We start from the raw sequence: 21,013 nt of genomic DNA, 5'->3' as shown, positions 1-21,013 counted from the left end.
ATGATAACCTGAAGGTGGACTTTTTAGGCATAGATGCATGCTGGATAGCGGTCTATGTACTTTGTCGTAATGCCCAATTAAATCTCACTATACTCATCATAATATGTATGTGCATTGTTATGCCCTCTTTATTTGTCAATTGCCCAACTGTAATTTGTTCACCCAACATGTTGTTTATCTTATGGGAGAGACACCTCTAGTGAACTGTGGACCCCGGTCCAATTCTCTATACTGAAATACAATCTACTGCAATATTGTTCTACTGTTTTCTGCAAACAATCATCATCCACACTATACATCTAATCCTTTGTTACAGCAAGCCGGTGAGATTGACAACCTCGCTGTTTCGTTGGGGCAAAGTACTTAGTTTGTGTTGTGCAGGTTCCACGTTGGCGCCGGAATCCCTGGTGTTGCGCCGCACTACATCTCGCCGCCATCAACCTTCAACGTGCTTCTTGTTCGATAAACCTTGGTTTCTAACTGAGGGAAACTTACTGCTGTACGCATCACACCTTCCACTTGGGGTTCCCAACGGTCGCGTGCTGTACGCGTGTCAAGCTAAATTTCTGGCGCCGTTGCCGGGGAGATCAAGACACGCTGCAAGGGGAGTCTCCACATCGCAATCTCTTTACTTTGTTTTTGTCTTGCTTAGTTTTATTTACTACTTTGTTTGCTGCACTAAATCAAAATACAAAAAAAATTAGTTGCTAGTTTTACTTTATTTACTTTCTTGCACTCTATATCAAAAACACACAAAAAAAAATTAGTTACTTGTTTTACTTAATATCATGCATGTTTTTATTTCACTAGTTAAGCATAATGGAAAACAATAAAAATATGAGAGATCTTTATGAACTTTATCTTGAATTAGGACATGATGTGTTTGAAGAGAGAATTAAAAAACCCATGGAACTTTATATGCATGCTAATGGGAATGTTATTAATATGAATGCTTTGAACACTATTGTTGCTAATGCTATGGAAAATTCTAAGCTTGGGGAAGCTGGCTTTGATGAGCATGATCTTTTTAGTCCCCCAAGCATTGAGGAGAAAATTTTCTTTTATGATTACAATATGCCTCCTATATATGATGATAGCCACTTTGTTGAATTTTCTCCCACTACAACTAATAAAATTGATTATGCTTATATGGAGAGTAATAATTTTATGCATGAGACTCATGATAAGAATGCTTTATGTGATAGTTATATTGTTGAGTTTGCTCATGATACTACTGGAAATTATTATGAGAGAGGAAAATATGGTTGTAGAAATTTTCATGTTACTAAAATACCTCTCTATATGCTGAAATTTTTGAAGTTACACTTGTTTTGTCTTCCTATGCTATTCACTTTGTTCTTCATTGACTTGTTTATTTACAAGATTCCTTTTCATAGGAAGCATGTTAGGTTTAAATTTGTTTTGAATTTGCCTCTTGATGCTCTCTTTTGCTTCAAATACTATTTCTTGCGAGTGCATCATTAAAACTGCTGAGCCCATCTTAATGGCTATAAAGAAAGAACTTCTTGGGAGATAACCCATGTGTTTATTTTACTACAGTACTTGGTTTTATTTTGTATCTTGGAAGTTGTTTACTACTGTAGCAACCTCTCCTTATCTTAGTTTAGTGTTTTGTTGTGCCAAGTAAAGTCGTTGATAGTAAAGTTCATACTAGATTTGGATTACTGCGCAGAAACAGATTTCTTTGCTGTCACGAATCTGGGCAAAATTCTCTGTAGGTAACTCAGAAAATTATTCCAATTTACGTGAGTGATCCTCAGATATGTACGCAACTTTCATTCAATTTGAGCATTTTCATTTGAGCAAGTCTGGTGCCTCAATAAAATTTGTCAATACGAACTGTTCTGTTTTAACAGATTCTGCCTTTTATTTCGCATTGCCTGTTTTGTTATGTTCGATGGATATTTTGATTCCATTAACTTTCAGTAGCTTTGTGCAATGTCCAGAAGTGTTAAGAATGATTATGTCACCTCTGAACATGTATATTTTGATTGTGCACTAACCCTCTAATAAGTTGTTCTAAGTTTGGTGTGGAGGAAGTTTTCAAGGATCAAGAGAGGGAGATGATACAACATGATCAAGGAGAGTGAAAGCTCTAAGCTTGGGGATGCCCCGGTGGTTCACCCCTGCATATATCAAGAAGACTCAAGCGTCTAAGCTTGGGGATGCCCAAGGCATCCCCTTCTTCATCGACAACATTATCAGGTTCCTCCCCTGAAACTATATTTTTATTCCATCACATCTTATGTGCTTTGCTTGGAGCGTCGGTTTTTTTTTTTGTTTTGTTTGAATAAAATGGATCCTAGCATTCTTTGTGTGGGAGAGAGACACGCTCCGCTGTAGCATATGGACAAGTATGTCCTTAGGCTTTACTCGTAATATTCATGGCGAAGTTTCTTCTTCGTTAAATTGTTATATGGTTGGAATTGGAAAATGATACATGTAGTAATTGCTAAAATGTCTTGGATAATGTGATACTTGGCAATTGTTGTGCTCATGTTTAAGCTCTTGCATCATATACTTTGCACCCATTAATGAAGAAATACATAGAGCATGCTAAAATTTGGTTTGCATATTTGGTCTCTCTAAGGTCTAGATAATTTCTAGTATTGAGTTTGAACAACAAGGAAGACGGTGTAGAGTCTTATAATGTTTTCAATATGTCTTTTATGTGAGTTTTGCTGCACCGTTTCATCCTTGTGTTTGTTTCAAATAGCCTTGCTAGCCTAAACCTTGTATCGAGAAGGAATACTTCTCATGCATCCAAAATACTTGAGCCAACCACTATGCCATTTGTGTCCACCATACCTACCTACTACATGGTATTTCTCCGCCATTCCAAAGTAAATTGCTTGAGTGCTACCTTTAAATTTCCATTCTTCACCTTTACAATATATAGCTCATGGGACAAATAGCTTAAAAACTATTGTGGTATTGAATATGTACTTATGCACTTTATCTCTTATTAAGTTGCTTGTTGTGCGATAACCATGTTCCTGGGGACGCCATCAACTACTCTTTGTTGAATATCATGTGAGTAGCTATGCATGTTCGTCTTGTCTGAAGTAAGAGCGATCTACCACCTTATGGTTAGAGCGTGCATATTGTTAGAGAAGAACATTGGGCCGCTAACTAAAGCCATGATCCATGGTGGAAGTTTCAGTTTTGGACATATATCCTCAATCTCAAATGAGAAAATTAATTGTTGCTACATGCTTATGCATAAAAGAGGAGTCCATTATCTGTTGTCTATGTTGTCCCGGTATGGATGTCTAAGTTGAGAATAATCAATAGCGAGAAATCCAATGCGAGCTTTCTCCTTAGACCTTTGTACAGGCGGCATAGAGGTACCCCTTTGTGACACTTGGTTAAAACATGTGCATTGCGATAATCCCGGTAGTCCAAGCTAATTAGGACAAGGTGCGGGCACTATTAGTATACTATGCATGAGGCTTGCAACTTGTAAGATATAATTTACATGATACATATGCTTTATTACTACCGTTGACAAAATTGTTTCTTGTTTTCAAAATCAAAGCTCTAGCACAAATATAGCAATCGATGTTTTCCTCTTTGAAGGACCTTTCTTCTACTTTTATTGATGAGTCAGTTCACCTATTTCTCTCCATCTCAAGAAGCAAACACTTGTGTGAACTGTGCATTGATTCCTACATACTTGCATATTGCACTTGTTATATTACTTTACATTGACAATATCCATGAGATATACATGTTATAAGTTGAAAGCAACCGCTGAAACTTCATCTTCCTTTGTGTTGCTTCAATGCCTTTACTTTGAATTATTGCTTTATGAGTTAACTCTTATGCAAGACTTATTGATGCTTGTCTTGAAGTACTATTCATGAAAAGTCTTTGCTATATGATTCATTGTTTACTCATGTCATTTACATTGTTTTGATCGCTGCATTCATTACATATTCTTTACAAATAGTATGATCAAGGTTATGATGGCATGTCACTCCAGAAATTATCTTTGTTTATCATTTACCTGCTCGGGACGAGCAGAAACTAAGCTTGGGGATGCTGATACGTCTCCGACGTATCGATAATTTCTTATGTTCCATGCCACATTATTGATGATATCTACATGTTTTATGCACACTTTATGTCATATTCGTGCATTTTCTGGAACTAACCTATTAACAAGATGCCGAAGTGCCAGTTGTTGTTTTCTGCTGTTTTTGGTTTCAGAAATCCTAGTAAGGAAATATTCTCGGAATTGGACGAAATCAACGCCCAGGGTCCTATTTTGCCACGAAGCTTCCAGAAGACCGAAGAGGAGACGAAGTGGGGCCACGAGGTGGCCAAACCATAGGGCGGTGCGGCCCAAGCCCTGGCCACGCCGACCTAGGGTGTGGGCCCCTTGTGACGCCCCTCGACCTGCCCTTCCGCCTACAAATAGCCTTCGTCGCGAAACCCCCAGTACCGAGAGCCACGATACGGAAAACCTTCCAGAGACGCCGCCACCGCCAATCCCATCTCGGGGGATTCAGGAGATCGCCTCCCGCACCCTGCCGGAGAGGGGAATCATCTCCCGGAGGACTCTACGCCGCCATGGTCGCCTCCGGAGTGATGTGTGAGTAGTCTACCCCTGGACTATGGGTCCATAGCAGTAGCTAGATGGTTGTCTTCTCCCCATTGTGCTTAATTGTCGGGTCTTGTGAGCTGTCGAACATGATCAAGATCATCTATCTATAATTCTATATGTTGTGTTTGTTGGGATCCGATGAATAGAGAATACCATGTTATGTTGATTATCAATTTATATCTATGTGCTGTTTATGATCTTGCATGCTCTCCGTTATTAGTAGATGCTCTGGCCAAGTTGATGCTAGTAACTCCAAGAGGGAGTATTTATGCTCGATAGTGGGTTCATGTCTCCGTGAATCTGGGGGAGTGAGAGAAACCTCTAAGATTATGGATGTGCTATTGCCACTAGGGATAAAACATTGATGCTATGTCCGAGGATGTAGTTATTGATTACATTACGCGCAATACTTAATGCAATTGTCTGTTGTTTTCAACTTAATACTGGAGGGGGTTCGGATGATAACCTGAAGGTGGACTTTTTAGGCATAGATGCATGCTGGATAGCGGTCTATGTACTTTGTCGTAATGCCCAATTAAATCTCACTATACTCATCATAATATGTATGTGCATGGTCATGCCCTCTTTATTTGTCAATTGCCCAACTGTAATTTGTTCACCCAACATGCTGTTTATCTTATGGGAGAGACACCTCTAGTGAACTGTGGACCCCGGTCCAATTCTCTATACTGAAATACAATCTACTGCAATACTGTTCTACTGTTTTCTGCAAACAATCATCATCCACACTATACATCTAATCCTTTGTTACAACAAGCCGGTGAGATTGACAACCTCGCTGTTTCGTTGGGGCAAAGTACTTGGTTTGTGTTGTGCAGGTTCCACGTTGGCGCCGAAATCCCTGGTGTTGCGCCGCACTACATCTCGCCGCCATCAACCTTCAACGTGCTTCTTGACTCCTACTGGTTCGATAAACCTTGGTTTCTAACTGAGGGAAACTTACTGCTGTACGCATCACACCTTCCACTTGGGGTTCCCAACGGTCGCGTGCTGTACGCGTGTCAGTAGATTATGAGAGGCACATAATACTACATTGTGGATTGTGAGTGACGTGTTGGCTGGCTGATACGTCTCCAACGTATCGATAATTTCTTATGTTCCATGCTTGTTTTATGATGATACACACATATTTTATACATACTTTATGTCATATTTATGCATTTTTCGGCACTAACCTATTAACAAGATGCCGAAGAGCCAGTTGTTGTTTTCTGCTGTTTTTGGTTTTAGAAATCCTAGTAAGGAAATATTCTCGGAATTGGACGAAATCAACGCCCAGGATCTTATTTTTCCACGAAGCTTCCAGAAGTCCGAAAGGGAAACGAAGTGGGGCGACGAGGCAGCGACACGCCAGGGCCGCGCGACCAGGCCTGGGGCCGCGTCGCCCTGTTGTGTGGGCCCCTCGTGGCGCCCCCTGACCTACCCTTCCGCCTACATAAGCCTTCGTCGATAATAACTCCAGTACCGAGAGCCACGATACGGAAAACCTTCCAGAGACGCCGCCGCCGCCAATCCCATCTTGGGGGATTCAGGAGATCGCCTCCGACACCCTGCCGGAGAGGGGAATCATCTCCCGGAGGACTCTTCACCGCCATGGTCGCCTCCGGAGTGATGTGTGAGTAGTTCACCCCTGGACTATGGGTCCATAGCAGTAGCTAGATGATAACCCACAAGTATAGGGGATCGCAATAGTCTTCGCGGGAAGTAAAACCCAATTTATTGATTCGACACAAGGGGAGACAAAGAATACTTGAAAGCCTTAACAGCGGAGTTGTCAATTCAGCTGCACCTGGAAATAGACTTGCTCGCAAGAGTTTATCAGTAGCAACAGTTTTATAGCAGTAGCAGTAGTGAAATAACAGCAGTAGAGTAACAGAGACAGCAGTAGTGATTATAGTAAACAGCAGGATTAAAATACTGTAGGCACAGGGATGGATGACGGGCGTTGCATGGATGAGAGAAACTCATGTAACAATCAAAGCAGGGCATTTGCAGATAATAATAAAACGGTGTCCAAGTACAAAGCAATCCATAGGCATGTGTTCCATATATAGTCGTACGTGCTCGCAATGAGAAACTTGCACAACATCTTTTGTCCTACCAGCCGGTGGCAGCCGGGCCTCTAGAGAATCTACTGGATATTAAGGTACTCCTTTTAATAGAGTACCGGAGCAAAGCATTAACACTCTGTGAACACATGTGATCCTCACATCACCGCCATCCCCTCCGGTTGTCCCGATTTCTGTCACTTCGGGGCCTTTGGTTCCGGACATCAACATGTGTATACAACTTGCAGGTAAGATCATAAAACGATACATATCATGATGAAATAATAACATGTTCAGATCTGAGATCATGGCACTCGGGCCCTAGTGACAAGCATTAAGCATAACAAGTTGCAACAATATCATCAAAGTACCAATTACGGACACTAGGCACTATTCCCTAACAATCTTATGCTATTACATGACCAATCTCATCCAATCCCTACCATCCCCTTTAGCCTACAGCGGGGGAATTACTCACACATGGATGGGGGAAGCATTGCTGGTCGATGGAGAGGCGTCGGTGGTGATGATGGTGATGATCTCCTCCAATTCCCCGTCCCGGCGGAGTGCCAGAACGGAGTTTGTGGTCCCCGAGACGGAGTTTCGCGATGTGGCGGTGTACTGGAGAGTTTCTGGCGACTTCGACTTTGTCCTCGCGTTTTTTAGATCGAACCCCTTAAGTAGTCCAGAGGGGGGCGTCGGAGGCCAGCCGAGGGGGCCACACACTAGGGCGGCGCGCCCCCCCCCTAGGCCACGCCGGCCTGGTGTGTGGGGCCCTCGGGCCTCCACCTGGCTTGCCCTTCTGACTCCCTGAGTCTTCTGGTAAAATAGGCCCATTGATATAAATTCCGAGGATTTTCCCGAAAGTTGAATTTCTGCACAAAAACAAGACACCAGAGCAATTCTGCTGAAAACATCGTTAGTCCGTGTTAGTTGTATCCAAAATACACAAATTAGAGGCAAAACAATAGCAAAAGTGTTCGGGAAAGTAGATACGTTTTGGACGTATCAACTCCCCCCAAGCTTAGCTTATTGCTTGTCCTCAAGCAATTCAGTTAACAACTGAGTGCGATAAAAGAACTTTCACGAACACATTTGCTCATATGATGTAAATATTCTCATGATATGGCTAACACTTAGGCAGTTCATAATAAGGTACATGCAAATAAGATCATCTAATAGCTATGTCAATCATGGAAAGGTACCAACAATTAATAATAAGGATCATGAATCATGTCTATAAGCAGGATTGCAATGTTCATAAAAGAGTATGATAAAGTGGTATCTCGCTTGCCCGAATTTGAACAGCAAAACATAAATGCCCAGGCACCTCTGAGGTTCATAGAAAGACTAGAAATAGAGATTGTCAAAGATAAAAGCATCAAAGTTATACCACAGTCAATCATATTTTGAGACAAGCATATTATACTAAGAATGACAGTTGTGCTCTCAAGAAAGTGCTCAAAGAAAGGATGGAGACACAACATAAAAGTAAAAGGTTGACCCTTCGCAGAGGGAAGCAGAGATTAACATGCGCTAGAGCTTTTCATTTTTAAAACAGGAGTAAAATCATTTTGAGAGGTGTTTATTGTCAACGAATGGTAATGGGTACACCAACTACCTCGCCAACCATACTTTCAAGAGCGGCTCCCATGAAGGACGTTATTTCTACCAGCAAGGTAGATCATCCCTCTTCTCTTTTGTTTACACACGTATTTTAGTTTTATTATGGGTGACACTCCCCCCAACCTTTGCTTACACAAGCCATGGCTAACCGAATCCTCGGGTGCCTACCATCAATCTCATACCATGGAGGAGTGTCTATTTGCAAAATTAAGTTGCTTGCTGATGAATCAGAGCAAAACATGTGAAGAGAATTATTAATGAAGTTATTAGTTGGGGCTGGGCACCCCGTTGCCAGCTCTTATTATGAAAGTCCGTCAAAAGCAAATGACAAGGTCGAAAGATAAACACCACATACTTCCTCACGAGCTATAAAACATTAACACAAATTGAGAAGCATTTTGAAGGTTTTAAAGGTAGCGCATGAGAATTTACTTGGAATGGTTTGAAATGCCATGCATAGGTATTTATGGTGGACACTTTTGGAACAACTTGATTTTCAGGTGTTTGGAAGCACGAGCAGCGTTCCCGCTCAGTACAAGTGAAGGCTAGCAATAGACTGGGGAGCGACAAATCAAGAGAGCAGTCACTGTCATAATCATGCTTGCGGCAAAATAAATTAACGGATGCATAAAAGTGATACAAGAACTCTGAAGCAATGTAAATCATCGAGGCTTAATTTACTTTTGTTCAGTCATATGCATGCGTGAGCATGTGCCAAGTCGATTCAAATGAATTATTCGGAGGAGGATACCACAATGTCATACCTACTTATGAATAAAACAATGCAAGCAAACATCCATGACATGCTACTCATATTAATAAATTGGAGCTAAACATGTGAGATCATGAACTACTAGACTTTCTTAAATGACATATACCTCACATGAACCAACTAAGCATGCTCACATGGATGAGTATATGTACAAAAATGAAAACAAATAGAGTTCATACCAGCCTCTCACCACAATCGGATTGTCGTAGATCGTCATTATTGCCTTTCACTTGTGTAGCTTGGATATTATGAAATGAAAACCACGCCCCAGCCACCGAAGACCATTGAACTCATAACGAACTTTACAAACCAAAGAAGAACATCAAATATTTTTGGTGTTTTCGAATTGGAAACAAGAACAAAAGAAAACAAACAAACAAAGCAAAATCTTTTTGGATTATCTTATAGCAAACCAACGATAGCAAACAAAGCAAAATAAATGAAAGAAACCAAAATAAACAAATGGTGAAGATAAACAACGGAAATATTTTTGGTCTTTTTGTGTTTTAGGAAAGAAACAAAGCAAAAACAAGAAAATGGAAACTAGAAGAGTCACATAAACACAAAGCAGCAGGAATTCGTCAAACTTGACAGCAGTACAGTAATCGATTTTTAAGAAATTCTTCCACTGCTCAAATCGCAAAGTGTTCAACTAATGAAAGTTAGATAACAACCTGGGGAACATGCACAAAAATTGGCTTCGCAAAATATCGTTCTGGCTATTTTTGAGAATGTTTTTGGTAACAGTCCAGAATCTGTTTTCAGGCAGCACTTCCCCAAATATCATCTCCCTCTCATTAGAAAACCACTCAAAGAAACTAAACAAGTATATACAAGTATCCAGCAACCATAATATGCAAAGAATGAGTGATGCCGGTATACCTCCCCCCAAGCTTAGGCTTTTGGCCTAAGTGGAGTTCAACCCCAGCGAGGGTCGCTGTTCCACGCCGGTGGATCATACATGGCGTAGTCATAGTGAGGTCCCTGTGCAGAAGAAAAGCGTGGAGGCTCCACATGTCCAAAATGTTGATGCGAAGAACTTGCTGCATCGGATGACGAGTCGAGGTGTTCCTCGGCCTCCTCCGTGTTGTCTCTTGCATGATGGCCTCCTCCCTCTATGTGTGCATTCAGTGCACCTTCTGTGACTGGCAAATCCCCCCTGGAATCAAGGTTAAATAGAACATGCGCAGGCAATCTTACTAGTTTTTCAGTTTTCTTAGTTATTCTCCAAGCTTTCTTATAAAATGTCATCTTGTAAAATAGGTTACCCAAATTAGATGAATCAGAAACAAATTCATGTTTAATCATGGAGACTATGTCAAGTTTTTCTATGGAAAGTTGAATATCAAGATGGTGAGGTTCTACTCCATGCAAAGCTAGTAAACGAGAGGCGATGAGACCTCCACAAACTCCGTCCTTCTCACGGTTAGTAGCAAGTCTATAAGCTATCAATGCACCCAAATTATAAGCCCTATTACTTTGCAGTGCAGCAGCTAGAAAAGCTAAATCCTGGATAGATAATTTACTACCATTCTTTCTAGCAAGAACGCACTTAGTAATGAAATAAGCAAAATAGCGGATAGCTGGGAGTTGAATGCTACTGATTTTACCACCATCCTCTGAGAAGATCCTTCCATGAAAAATCATCTCGAAGAGGTTTAAGAGCTCTCGCGGTGATCCTCTTATCTTCTCGCATGATCCCCATTGCGGTACTCTAATCGCTGTACAAAAATCATTGAATGGCAAGTTGACAGTTTTATTATAAATTTTGTATTGAACCATGGGGTTAGATTGCGACCAATTGAACTTAAAATCCTGCACAACAGACATAGTCAATTTTGCATATTGGCATGGTTCTCCGTCAACAAAATCATTCAACCCTGCACGAGAAATTAGATTCTGAACATCTCCCAAGATTCCTGCACTTCTCATGAAATCTGTGCACGGGTAGTAAGAGGGGTATACTCCCTCTTCGCGGTTCACTCTCATGACTTGTTGCACCTCCAATTCTTGTTGGTTTAGCTGATGTCTATTCCACTCCATTTTCTGAAATTTTCAACAATCATTATAAAATTTGATTTGGTGACATATAATTGAGGGGAATTACTATAGGAACTTGCTAGAGTACTAATCATGCATCAAAACTAGTTTATACAACTTAGAACAAGCATGCAAGCTCACTAAACATGTTACCTACAGCAGCAAAATATTCAAGATATACTCAACCAAACAAAATTCTACTTGGATAATCGGAGGAGTCAAATACCGGAGAGCAAATGTGCCAAATTTCAGACAGAAATCTGGGCTGAGCAAAGAGATCGAGAAATCTTGAGCTCTTGAGCAGAAACACGAGTGAGAGAAAGCTGGTGCTGGTTTTTTCGGGAGAGAGAAGAGTGTGGGAGGAAGAGATAAAGAAGTGGGGCAAGGGGGAGCCCACACACCAGGGTGGGGCGCCCCCCTTCCATGCCACGCCGGCCTGTGGGGTGCCACCCTGGGGTGCCCCACTGGTCATCCGCAGGTGCTCCCAGGTGCATTTTCGAAAAATAGGACCAACGGTATAATTTTTGTGAATTTTTGAAAACTTTGAAAAATGCACATTTCTGGGTATTAAGTTTATTATTACTGGACAGGAAAAAAAATTTAAATCTCTAATTAACTAGGGAACTTTGCAAAACAAAAGTGCTAGAGCAAATAGAATAAGTGGAGAAAGAAAGAAAGAAATGTTGTTTACCTCCTCTATGCATATAAAAAGTATTTGTTAACAAGGTTGATCAAGTCTTGCCACCAAATAAATTTTACATAGCATAAGAAGAAATAAACCTCAAATCAATCATGTTACCTTGAATTGTATTGATATGGATCCAATCATAAGATTTTGATATCCTTCTTTAGGCTCATATATAGGGCAATCAATAGTTCCCACTTTGATAGTTCTCACATTAGAAATGGTATTAACTCCACATACTTTATCAATCCTCTTGGGGAAATAGACGGTATGCTCCTTGTCATCAACATTAAAAGTAACTTTTCCTTTATTGCAATCAATAACAGACACTGCGGTGTTAAGAAAAGGTCTCCCAAGAATAATAGACATATTATCATCTTCAGGCATTTCCAACACAACAAAATCAGTTAATATCAAGCAGTTATTAGTAACTTGAACAGGAACATCCTCACATATACCAACAGGGATAGCAGTAGATTTATCAGCCATTTGCAAAGATATATCAGTAGGTATCAACTTATCTAAATAAAGTCTCTTATAAAGAGAAAAAGACATAACACTAACACCGGCTCCCAAATCACATAGAGCAGTTCTAACGTAATTATTCTTAATAGAACAAGGAATAGTCGGTATACCTGGGTCGCCCAACTTCTTTGGAACTTTGCCATTGAAAGAGTAATTAGCAGGCATAGTGGAAATCTCCTCATTGGGGATTTTCCTTTTATTAGTGACAATATCTTTCATATACTTTGAATAAGGAGGCAATTTAATAGCATCAGTCAAAGGGATTTGCAAGAATAAAGGTTTCATCCAATCGCAAAATTTATTATAGTGTTCTTCTTCTTTTGATTTTAGTTTCTTAGCAGGAAAAGGCATTTGCTTTTGAACCCAAGGTTCCCTTTCATTACCATGTTTCTTAGCAATAAAATCTTCTTTAGTATACTTTTTGTTTTTAGCATGCTTTTCAGGTTCATCTTCAACCTCTTCTTTATCAGAAGCATCATTCTTATCATTATCATTATCATTATCATGTTCATTACCACTTTCAGTTTTAGCATCGGAAATAGAAATACTATTAGGATCATTAACAGGTTCAGAGGATTCTACAACATTTTTATGTTTCTTCTTCTTTTTCTTAGAAGGGGCACTAGTTTCAATTCGTTGAGAATCTTGTTCAACTCTTTTGGGATGCCCTTCAGGATATAGAGGATCCTGGGTAGAGACACCGCCTCTAGTTGTTACTTCATAAGCATGTTTCTCTTTAGAATTATTTTTTAACAAGTCATTTTGCACTTTAGTGAGTTGATCAATTTGAGTTTGAACCATTTGAAAATGTTTAACAAGCATCTTAACATCATTGGAGGTTCTCTCCACAATATCATGCAAATTGCTAATAGCTTGAGAATTTTCCATTAGATGATTCTCTACTCTCGTATTAAAATTTTCTTGCTTAACAATATAATTATCAAACTCATCTAAGCATTGAGCAGGAGGTTTTGAATACGGAATATCTTCCCTAGTAAAGCATTGAAGGGAGTTACCTCAATCATGGATGAAGGGGGAATTATCTCACATATATCTTCTATGGGAGGTAGATTCTTCACATCTTCGGATTTAATACCTTTCTCCTTAAGAGACTTCTTGGCTTCCCTCATATCTTCATCATTCAATTTAATCAAACTCCTCTTCTTCAATATTGGTGTCGGAGTTGGTTCAGGCGTAGTCCAATCATCATGATTCCGGCCTATTTTAGCCAATAATTCTTCAGCTTCGTCTGGAGTTCTATTCCTGAAAACACAACCAGCACAACTATCCAAATATGCTCTAGACTCAATGGTTAGTCCACTATAAAATATATCAAGTAAATCATGCTTTTCCAAATCATGTCTAGGTCGAGCTCTGATAAGGGAGCAAAATCTTGCCCAAGCTTCAGGCAATTTCTCTCCATCTTCCTAGTCAAAGCTATAAATTTTCTGTAAAGCAGCATGTTGAGCACTAGCAGGAAAGTATTTCCGAAAGAAAACATCAAGCAAATCACCTGGACTTTTAATAGAACCAGGAGGCAAATTATTATACCAAGTTTTAGCATCATCCTTTAATGAGAAAGGAAAAATTTTAGCAACAAAATAAGTACGCATCTTGACATCATCAGAAAACAAGCTACTCATAGAAGAAAGTTCATTCATGTGTTCTACAGCACTTTCTTTTTCAGTACCACAAAAGGGTGTTTTCTCAACAATAGCTATATGAGATAGATCAAGAGAAAAATCATAATATTTATCCTTAATGCATATAGGAGATGTGGCAAATTTAGGATCAGGAGATAGCTTATGTCTAACAGTATATTGTGCGAGAAACTTTTTAATTTTTCTTGCATCAGTAATAGCATTGCATTTATCAATAAAATCATCATTAAGTTCCACATAATCCTCATCAGGATCATCACTAGAATAATCAAGTTCAGGTGAATTAACAGGTGTAGCAGCATTAGGAGTTTCAGTATTTTCAATTTGTCTAGACCTAGCAATTGTAGCATCTAGAAAAGATCCCAATGAACCACTATCATCAAGCACAGCAGAAACATTATCAATATTATGAGAGTTTTCAGATTCAGCAGAAGTACCAGCAAGTGAAGCTTGCGGCGGTGAAACAAGTTGACTTATCACAGATGGTGAATCAAGGGTAGCAGAGGTACTCAGAGTTGTACCTTTTCTTGTAGTGGATGGTAATATGGCGACTTTAGGATCGCGAGATTTACCCATGATTGAGAATTTGCAGCGAACAATATCAATCCAAGTGAACCTTCAAATAAAGCTATGCTCCCCGGCAACGGCTCCAGAAAACAGTCTTGATAACCCACAAGTATAGGGGATCGCAATAGTCTTCGCGGGAAGTAAAACCCAATTTATTGATTCGACACAAGGGGAGACAAAGAATACTTGAAAGCCTTAACAGCAGAGTTGTCAATTCAGCTACACCTGGAAACAGACTTGCTCGCAAGAGTTTATCAGTAGCAACAGTTTTATAACAGTAGCAGTAGTGAAATAACAGCAGCAGAGTAACAGAGACATCAGTAGTGATTATAGTAAACAGCAGGATTAAAATACTGTAGGCACAGGGATGGATGACGGGCGTTGCATGGATGAGAGAAACTCATGTAACAATCAAAGCAGGGCATTTGCAGATAATAATAAAATGGTGTCCAAGTACAAAGCAATCCATAGGCATGTGTTCCATACATAGTCGTACATGCTCGCAATGAGAAACTTGCACAAGATCTTTTTGTCCTACCAGCCGGTGGCAGCCGGGCCTCTAGGGAATCTACTGGATATTAAGGTACTCCTTTTAATAGAGTACCGGAGCAAAGCATTAACACTCCGTGAACACATGTGATCCTCACATCACGCCATCCCCTCCGGTTGTCCCGATTTCTGTCACTTCGGGGCCTTTGTTTCCGGACAGCAACATGTGTATACAACTTGCAGGTAAGATCATAAAATGATGCATATCATGATGAAATAATAACATGTTCAGATCTGAGATCATGGCACTCGGGCCCTAGTGACAAGCATTAAGCATAACAAGTTGCAACAATATCATCAAAGTACCAATTACGGACACTAGGCACTATTCCCTAGCAATCTTATGCTATTACATGACCAATCTCATCCAATCCCTACCATCCCCTTCAGCCTACATCGGGGGAATTACTCACACATGGATGGGGGAAGCATTGCTGCTCGATGGAGAGGCGTCGGTGGTGATGATGGCGATGATCTCCTCCAATTCCCCGTCCCGGCGGAGTGCCAGAACGGAGTTTCTGGTCCCCGAGACGGAGTTTCGCGATGTGGCGGTGTACTGGAGGGTTTCTAGCGACTTCGACTTTGTCCTCGTGTTTTTTAGATCGAACCCCTTAAGTAGTCCAGAGGGGGGCGTCGGAGGCCAGCTGACAAGGTATTAACTTGTCAATGCCTACGGATTGTAGACTAGGGTTTAGTTGGAAGTAGAGGGCAAGTAGATCTCGAAGGTTTCAGCCGAAAAGTACTCGACGATTACAAAACTAGGGTTTGAGAACAATGATTCGATGATTTCTGCGTCCCTCGACTCCCCCTTATATAGGAGGTGGAGCCGAGGGATTCGTGCCGTACAAGTTACAGAGTCCGGGGAGGTTTCTAACTCTTCCCGTTAGATTACAAATAACACTTCCTATTACAACTCTAGTCTTTCCTTAATAATATCTTGGGCTCCCGAATCTTCTTATTCTTCGGGTGATGGGCCTTCAGTAAACCCCGGGTACTATCTTCGGCAGGCCCATTTGGGATGCCTATGTCAGTAGCCCCCGAGATTTTGCTTGAATCGTAGAGTTAAGGAAAATCTCCACTGTTTATCTTTATTCGACAACTTCAACTTTTCTATATTTCTTCTCATAAACTTCTATATTGTACAGGGATAATGGTAGTTGGGGCTAGTTTATCTGACGGATCAGGTACTAGTTAACTGCTCTAGTGGCAATCCGCAAAAACCTACTTCAAGATCACGTCCCTGGACATGATCTCGGGATACTGGTGTAAACTTCGATAGGTGCCGCTTAAGGTCTTACCATTCTGTCGAGTCCCAGTAAAATTTATCGGGTACCTAACGCGTCCGTTAGGATTTTTCTTCGTATCTGTTGATACGGATAAAAGTAGCAGAGCGCAGTCTTCGGCGATGCCACGCCCAGCAGAACGGATCTGGGGTCTTACCTTCGCAAATTTGCGGCATTCAGAAATTTATCGCAACTTTGGCGTTCTGAGAATATATTGTCGAGTGCTTTTTCGGCTGTTGGAATGGCACATTTTATCGAGTCAAAGATGACTTATATTGCTCTCCCGATGGGAGTATATGCAGAGTTATTTATAACTCGAAATATACTTTTTTGCTCTGCCACTTCTTTTTTCTTTCTTCTTATCTCTCTCTTCTTCTTTTTTATGATTTCATCGGGAACGCGAGCAGCGTTCCCGATGGGAGTAGCCCCCGAGGCTATAGCCAAGGACTTGTACTTGGGTGTAGGCTCCACGCCTTATGCCGCTATATTTTCTTTTATCTCCCGAAGTTTTATAATTTCTCGGGTGCACGAACAGCGCTCCCGATGGGAGTAGCCCCCGAGGCTATGAACAAATATTTGTATTTGGTCATAGGCTCACGCCATTTCTATCTTGCCTTTCTGGATCTTTTTCTTTTTTCCAAAGTAGCCCCCGAGCATTTGATCAAAAACTTGTATTTGATCAAAGGCTCAGGATTATTTTCCATGTCGCCTTTTATGAAATTGTAGAGTCGAATTTTTTCCTCTGCCAAGGTGACGTTATTGCTGACGATAGCCACGATTGCGAGTCAAAAATTGCGAGAAGCCTTCTCCCACTGCCTTGCGGGCCCAATTGATCCACTATCTTGACACGTCGTGCAAGTGGGGGACACACGTCCTCCGCTTTTCCTGGCGCACGTACCGTAACTTCTCCAATGTTGAATTACTTTTTTACCCTTGTTTCCACGTGGCAATCATCTGCCACACATTTTCTTTATCCAACGGTCCGCCGTTTCACCGCACCCCTATATAAGATCTTCTTCTTCCTCCTCGAGCACTTCCGCTCGCGCCGTCCTCCTGCTCTCATCTGCAAACTTCCTCCTGCGACCCACAGCCTCCTAAGCTCCTCGCCTCCAAGCTGCAAACCCTGCGCCATTGTTGATGCCACCGCGGCGGTTGACAAGGCACAGCACGCCGGAATCCTCCATGGCCGCTGTGGATCTGGGGACGGCGGAGTGGGAAAGATCGAAGATTTCCACCCAGGACATCAACATGCTGAAGAAGCTGGGGATCAGCAAGAAGCCCAAAGCGCTGTGCTTCCCCAGTGAGGAGAGCTACCCAACCCCTCCAATGGGGTACCGGGTAAGTTTTGTCGACCACCTCATCCGCGGTCTTTCCGCCCCCATTCATCCTTTTCTTCGCAGGCTGCTTTTTATCTACGGTCTGCAACTCCACCACCTCACGCCAAACTCGATTCTTCATATCTCCATTTTCATCACCCTTTGCGAGGCCTTCCTTGGCGTCCAGCCTAACTGGGCGCTATGGAAGCGCATTTTCTTCTGTCGCCGTAATGGCTCTCCCAATGTCGCCTATAATATAAGCGGCGTTGTAATTTCTGTTCGGCCCACTGTCGACTACTTCGACGTCAAACTTCCTGACTCAGTTCAAGGGTGGTGCAAGAAGTGGTTGTACATTCAGGAGGAGAACCATGGATGTGTTGAGGACAACATCCCTCCTTTTGATGGCGCCGAGAAAATCTTTCGCCGCCGCTCCTGGGACGCAGAGGCTACCGAAGAGGAAAAGGCGTCGACAGAAACCTTGATGGCCCGCATCCACGAGTTGCAAAATACTCGCGGCAAAGAGCTATCGGGTATCCAAATCACGGCTTATTTTCTTAGGACTAGAGTGCAGCCGCTTCAGGCTCGCAAATACCCTCTCTGGAAATATGCTGGCGACAAGGACGCAGATCGGCTGTCGGTGGATTTGGAGGTCAAGGACTTAGAAAAACTTGTCCGAAAAATCTCGTCTCTCAGCAAAAAAGATCCTGTCCCTTCTTCTTGCCGTGTAAAACCATTCAGCGCCGCCAATCCACTTCCCAAGGTAATCTTTGTCGGTTGTTTTGTTATTGCGTTGCTATCTTTTTTGTAACTCCTTTTCTGATATCTTCCCCTACTTTATTTTTGTTTTGCACAAAACCATCCAGACCTTGTCTCGCTTCCTCCTCTTCCTGAAGGTGGAGAAGTCGAGGAAAGGGCCATTGTCACTGATGACAACCAAGAGGCCCCCTCTTTTGTGAATGAACCCGTGGATTCTCTGAAATCTGCGGGATCTTCTGAAAAAGATGCTGCCTCCGAAGGCACTGCGTCAACACTATTTCCTCCTCCTGCTGTTTCTCCAAAGAACAAAAGGAAGAGGAATGATGTCGAAGATTCCGGCACCTCCAAAGCCGAAGAAGTTGATCCTTCACGTCAGAAGGCAACTTATGATCCATATCTCGAATTCCTCGTCAGCTCGTAAGTCACTTTGATTTCCCCTTATTTCTGTACTCGATTTTTTTTTGTCTTATCTTGCTTTTTATGCTGTCGATCTTTAATCACAGTGATGATGAGGAAGAAGTACCAACTCTTGACGTGGCTCCTCGAACGAGCACGTCACATACTTTAATTGTTTCGGAGACGCCAGTTGAGGGAGAAGAATCCTCGCCTCCTCAACAAAACGTCGTCACCACCACTCCTCCTTCAAGCCCTCTTGCTCCTTCACCAAAAAGGACAAGGGTGGAAACGGTCGTGGAGCCTACCCCTCAGTTGGGTAGCTCCTCTAATCCGCTCTTAGATGATGTAAGTTTTTAACTTTCTTGCCAGTATCTATATTTCCTCTGTTTGCTTCTTTATGCCTTCATATTTTTCTCGTACCGATGTTTTCTTTTCTATTCTTCTTTTACAGCCCAAGATCAAAGAGCTTGTTCGCATTGGATCTCAATTCATTGGGTACCGTGAGTATGCCAGCAGGACTGAAGGTAATAACTTTTTTGCTGCCATTGTTTCTAACTTCTTGCTCCTTTTTTTGTCGCAATTTTGATGGTTCTTTTCTATTTTGATAGATAAACTTGCAGAGGCCAACAAGCTTGCCGATACTCTTGCTCAGAAACTAGAGCGAAGTGAAACGGCTCGCAAGAAAGCCGAACTTGATGCTAGCGAAGCCAAAGCAGAGGCTGATGAAGCCAAGGCAAAAGCTGCTAGTGTCGAAGAACTGCAGAAGAAACTTGAGGATGCTGAAGCTGCTTTAAACGAGCACAAAGCCGCACAGGCTACTCGTGAAAAGGGAATCCTCAAGCGCTTGAACACGCAAAATCGGCGCTTCCTCGGTAATTTTATCTACCCCTTCTATTTTTCTTAGGACTTGCTTTTTCTTTCTTGTTGTCGACCAACATTTATTTCCTGTGGCAGGTCAAACAAACCAAGAGTTTGATCTTGAAAATCCCGCCGATGATCCTTTCCTTGACGCACTTTCTTATCTGGAGTTTCATGGCCAAGAAATTCGCGAAGGCGTGGTGAATGCTGATGCAGGATTGTCGAAGCTGTTCCCCTACTTCTTCCCGAAGAAAGAGGAGCCTAAGACTTTCCTTGCCCTTGCCATGGACTTCAATCCACCAGAGGATCTTGGACTGAAGATGCGCCAGGAGAACATGAAGGTTGCTGTCGAGAACACTGTTGCCTTGGTTGCTGACAGCCAAAAAATTGTTGACTGGATGAAGGTTGGCGACACCGAGCAAATAGAACAAACAAAATGGCGGTCGTTGATCAAGGCAGCCAAGCCCAACACGAAGAAAATCCTGGCCTATCTCGGGATCAAGCCTTCTGCAACTCCTAGCTCATCAAGGCCGGAGGTCTAGTTGCATGCCTCTTTTTTTTTTCTTTTCTTTGCTTTCTCTGTTTCTTTTGCCCTTGTCGCCACTTTAGTTTTGGCGACAATTATCCTGGTAGTCCTTTTGGAGAACTTCTTTTGTAATGTCTTATGTAAATTTTCTAGAAATCAATGAAATTCCTCCTAGCACTATCATTGATTGTGGGATTTTCCTTTTCCAGTTAATATTTGATAACTATTCGACCAATCCTTGCTCTGCCGATGCTTCGCCTGCTTCTTCCTTCTCGAAGAAAATGCTAGTCGATGATAACCCTCTCGAAGGTTCTTCAAGCAAACATTTGTCGGCAGATTTGCAAGAACTTCGACAACAACTTCAGTCCATGAAGAAACAAACTCTGGCAATGATGGAACAATCTCGAAAAGCATCTGAAAGAGAGAAAATTGCTCTCCAACAGGCCAAAGAGGCTATAGCTGCCAAGGATGCTGCTGTGTTGGAAGCTAAGGCAGCCACTACTCGAGAAAATAGCATGCTCGAGCTGATGTCTGAAGCTAGCACAGATATGTTAGGTATGTTTTTCCAACCTTGCACTGCCTCTTCTTCGCTTTCCTGTGCCTCCCCTTAAATTTCCTGCCTTGTCGCTTAATAGGCTCCATTCTAGACCAAAGAGTGAACGAGAGAATGAATCTTCTCGTCAATCTTTCCCTTAACCATGGCTGTCTATTCTGGGCCACCCCTGAACGAACTCAGCAAATTGTCAGGTTCCAA

At 41.8% G+C, this 21,013-nt stretch overlaps 1 protein-coding gene across 1 annotated transcript in view; it reads left to right on the top strand.

Moving 5' to 3' along the window:
* The window catches only part of LOC139833761 (uncharacterized), a 32,925-nt gene extending 12,599 nt beyond the window's left edge, over positions 1 to 20,326 (top strand). Inside the window, exons 2-3 of the mRNA XM_071824104.1 lie at positions 19,484 to 19,747; positions 19,830 to 20,326. Coding sequence (XP_071680205.1) covers positions 19,484 to 19,747; positions 19,830 to 20,275 — 710 coding nt within the window. The 3' untranslated portion in view covers positions 20,276 to 20,326. The remainder of the gene's footprint in view (positions 1 to 19,483; positions 19,748 to 19,829) is intronic.
* The last annotated feature ends 687 nt before the right edge of the window (positions 20,327 to 21,013 follow it).

This window comes from Lolium perenne, chromosome 7 (assembly GCF_019359855.2).
Source record: "Lolium perenne isolate Kyuss_39 chromosome 7, Kyuss_2.0, whole genome shotgun sequence".
Lineage (NCBI taxonomy): Eukaryota > Viridiplantae > Streptophyta > Magnoliopsida > Poales > Poaceae > Lolium > Lolium perenne.
Note: the sequence above shows the minus strand (reverse complement) of the source record. Positions and strands in the feature narration are given on the sequence as shown.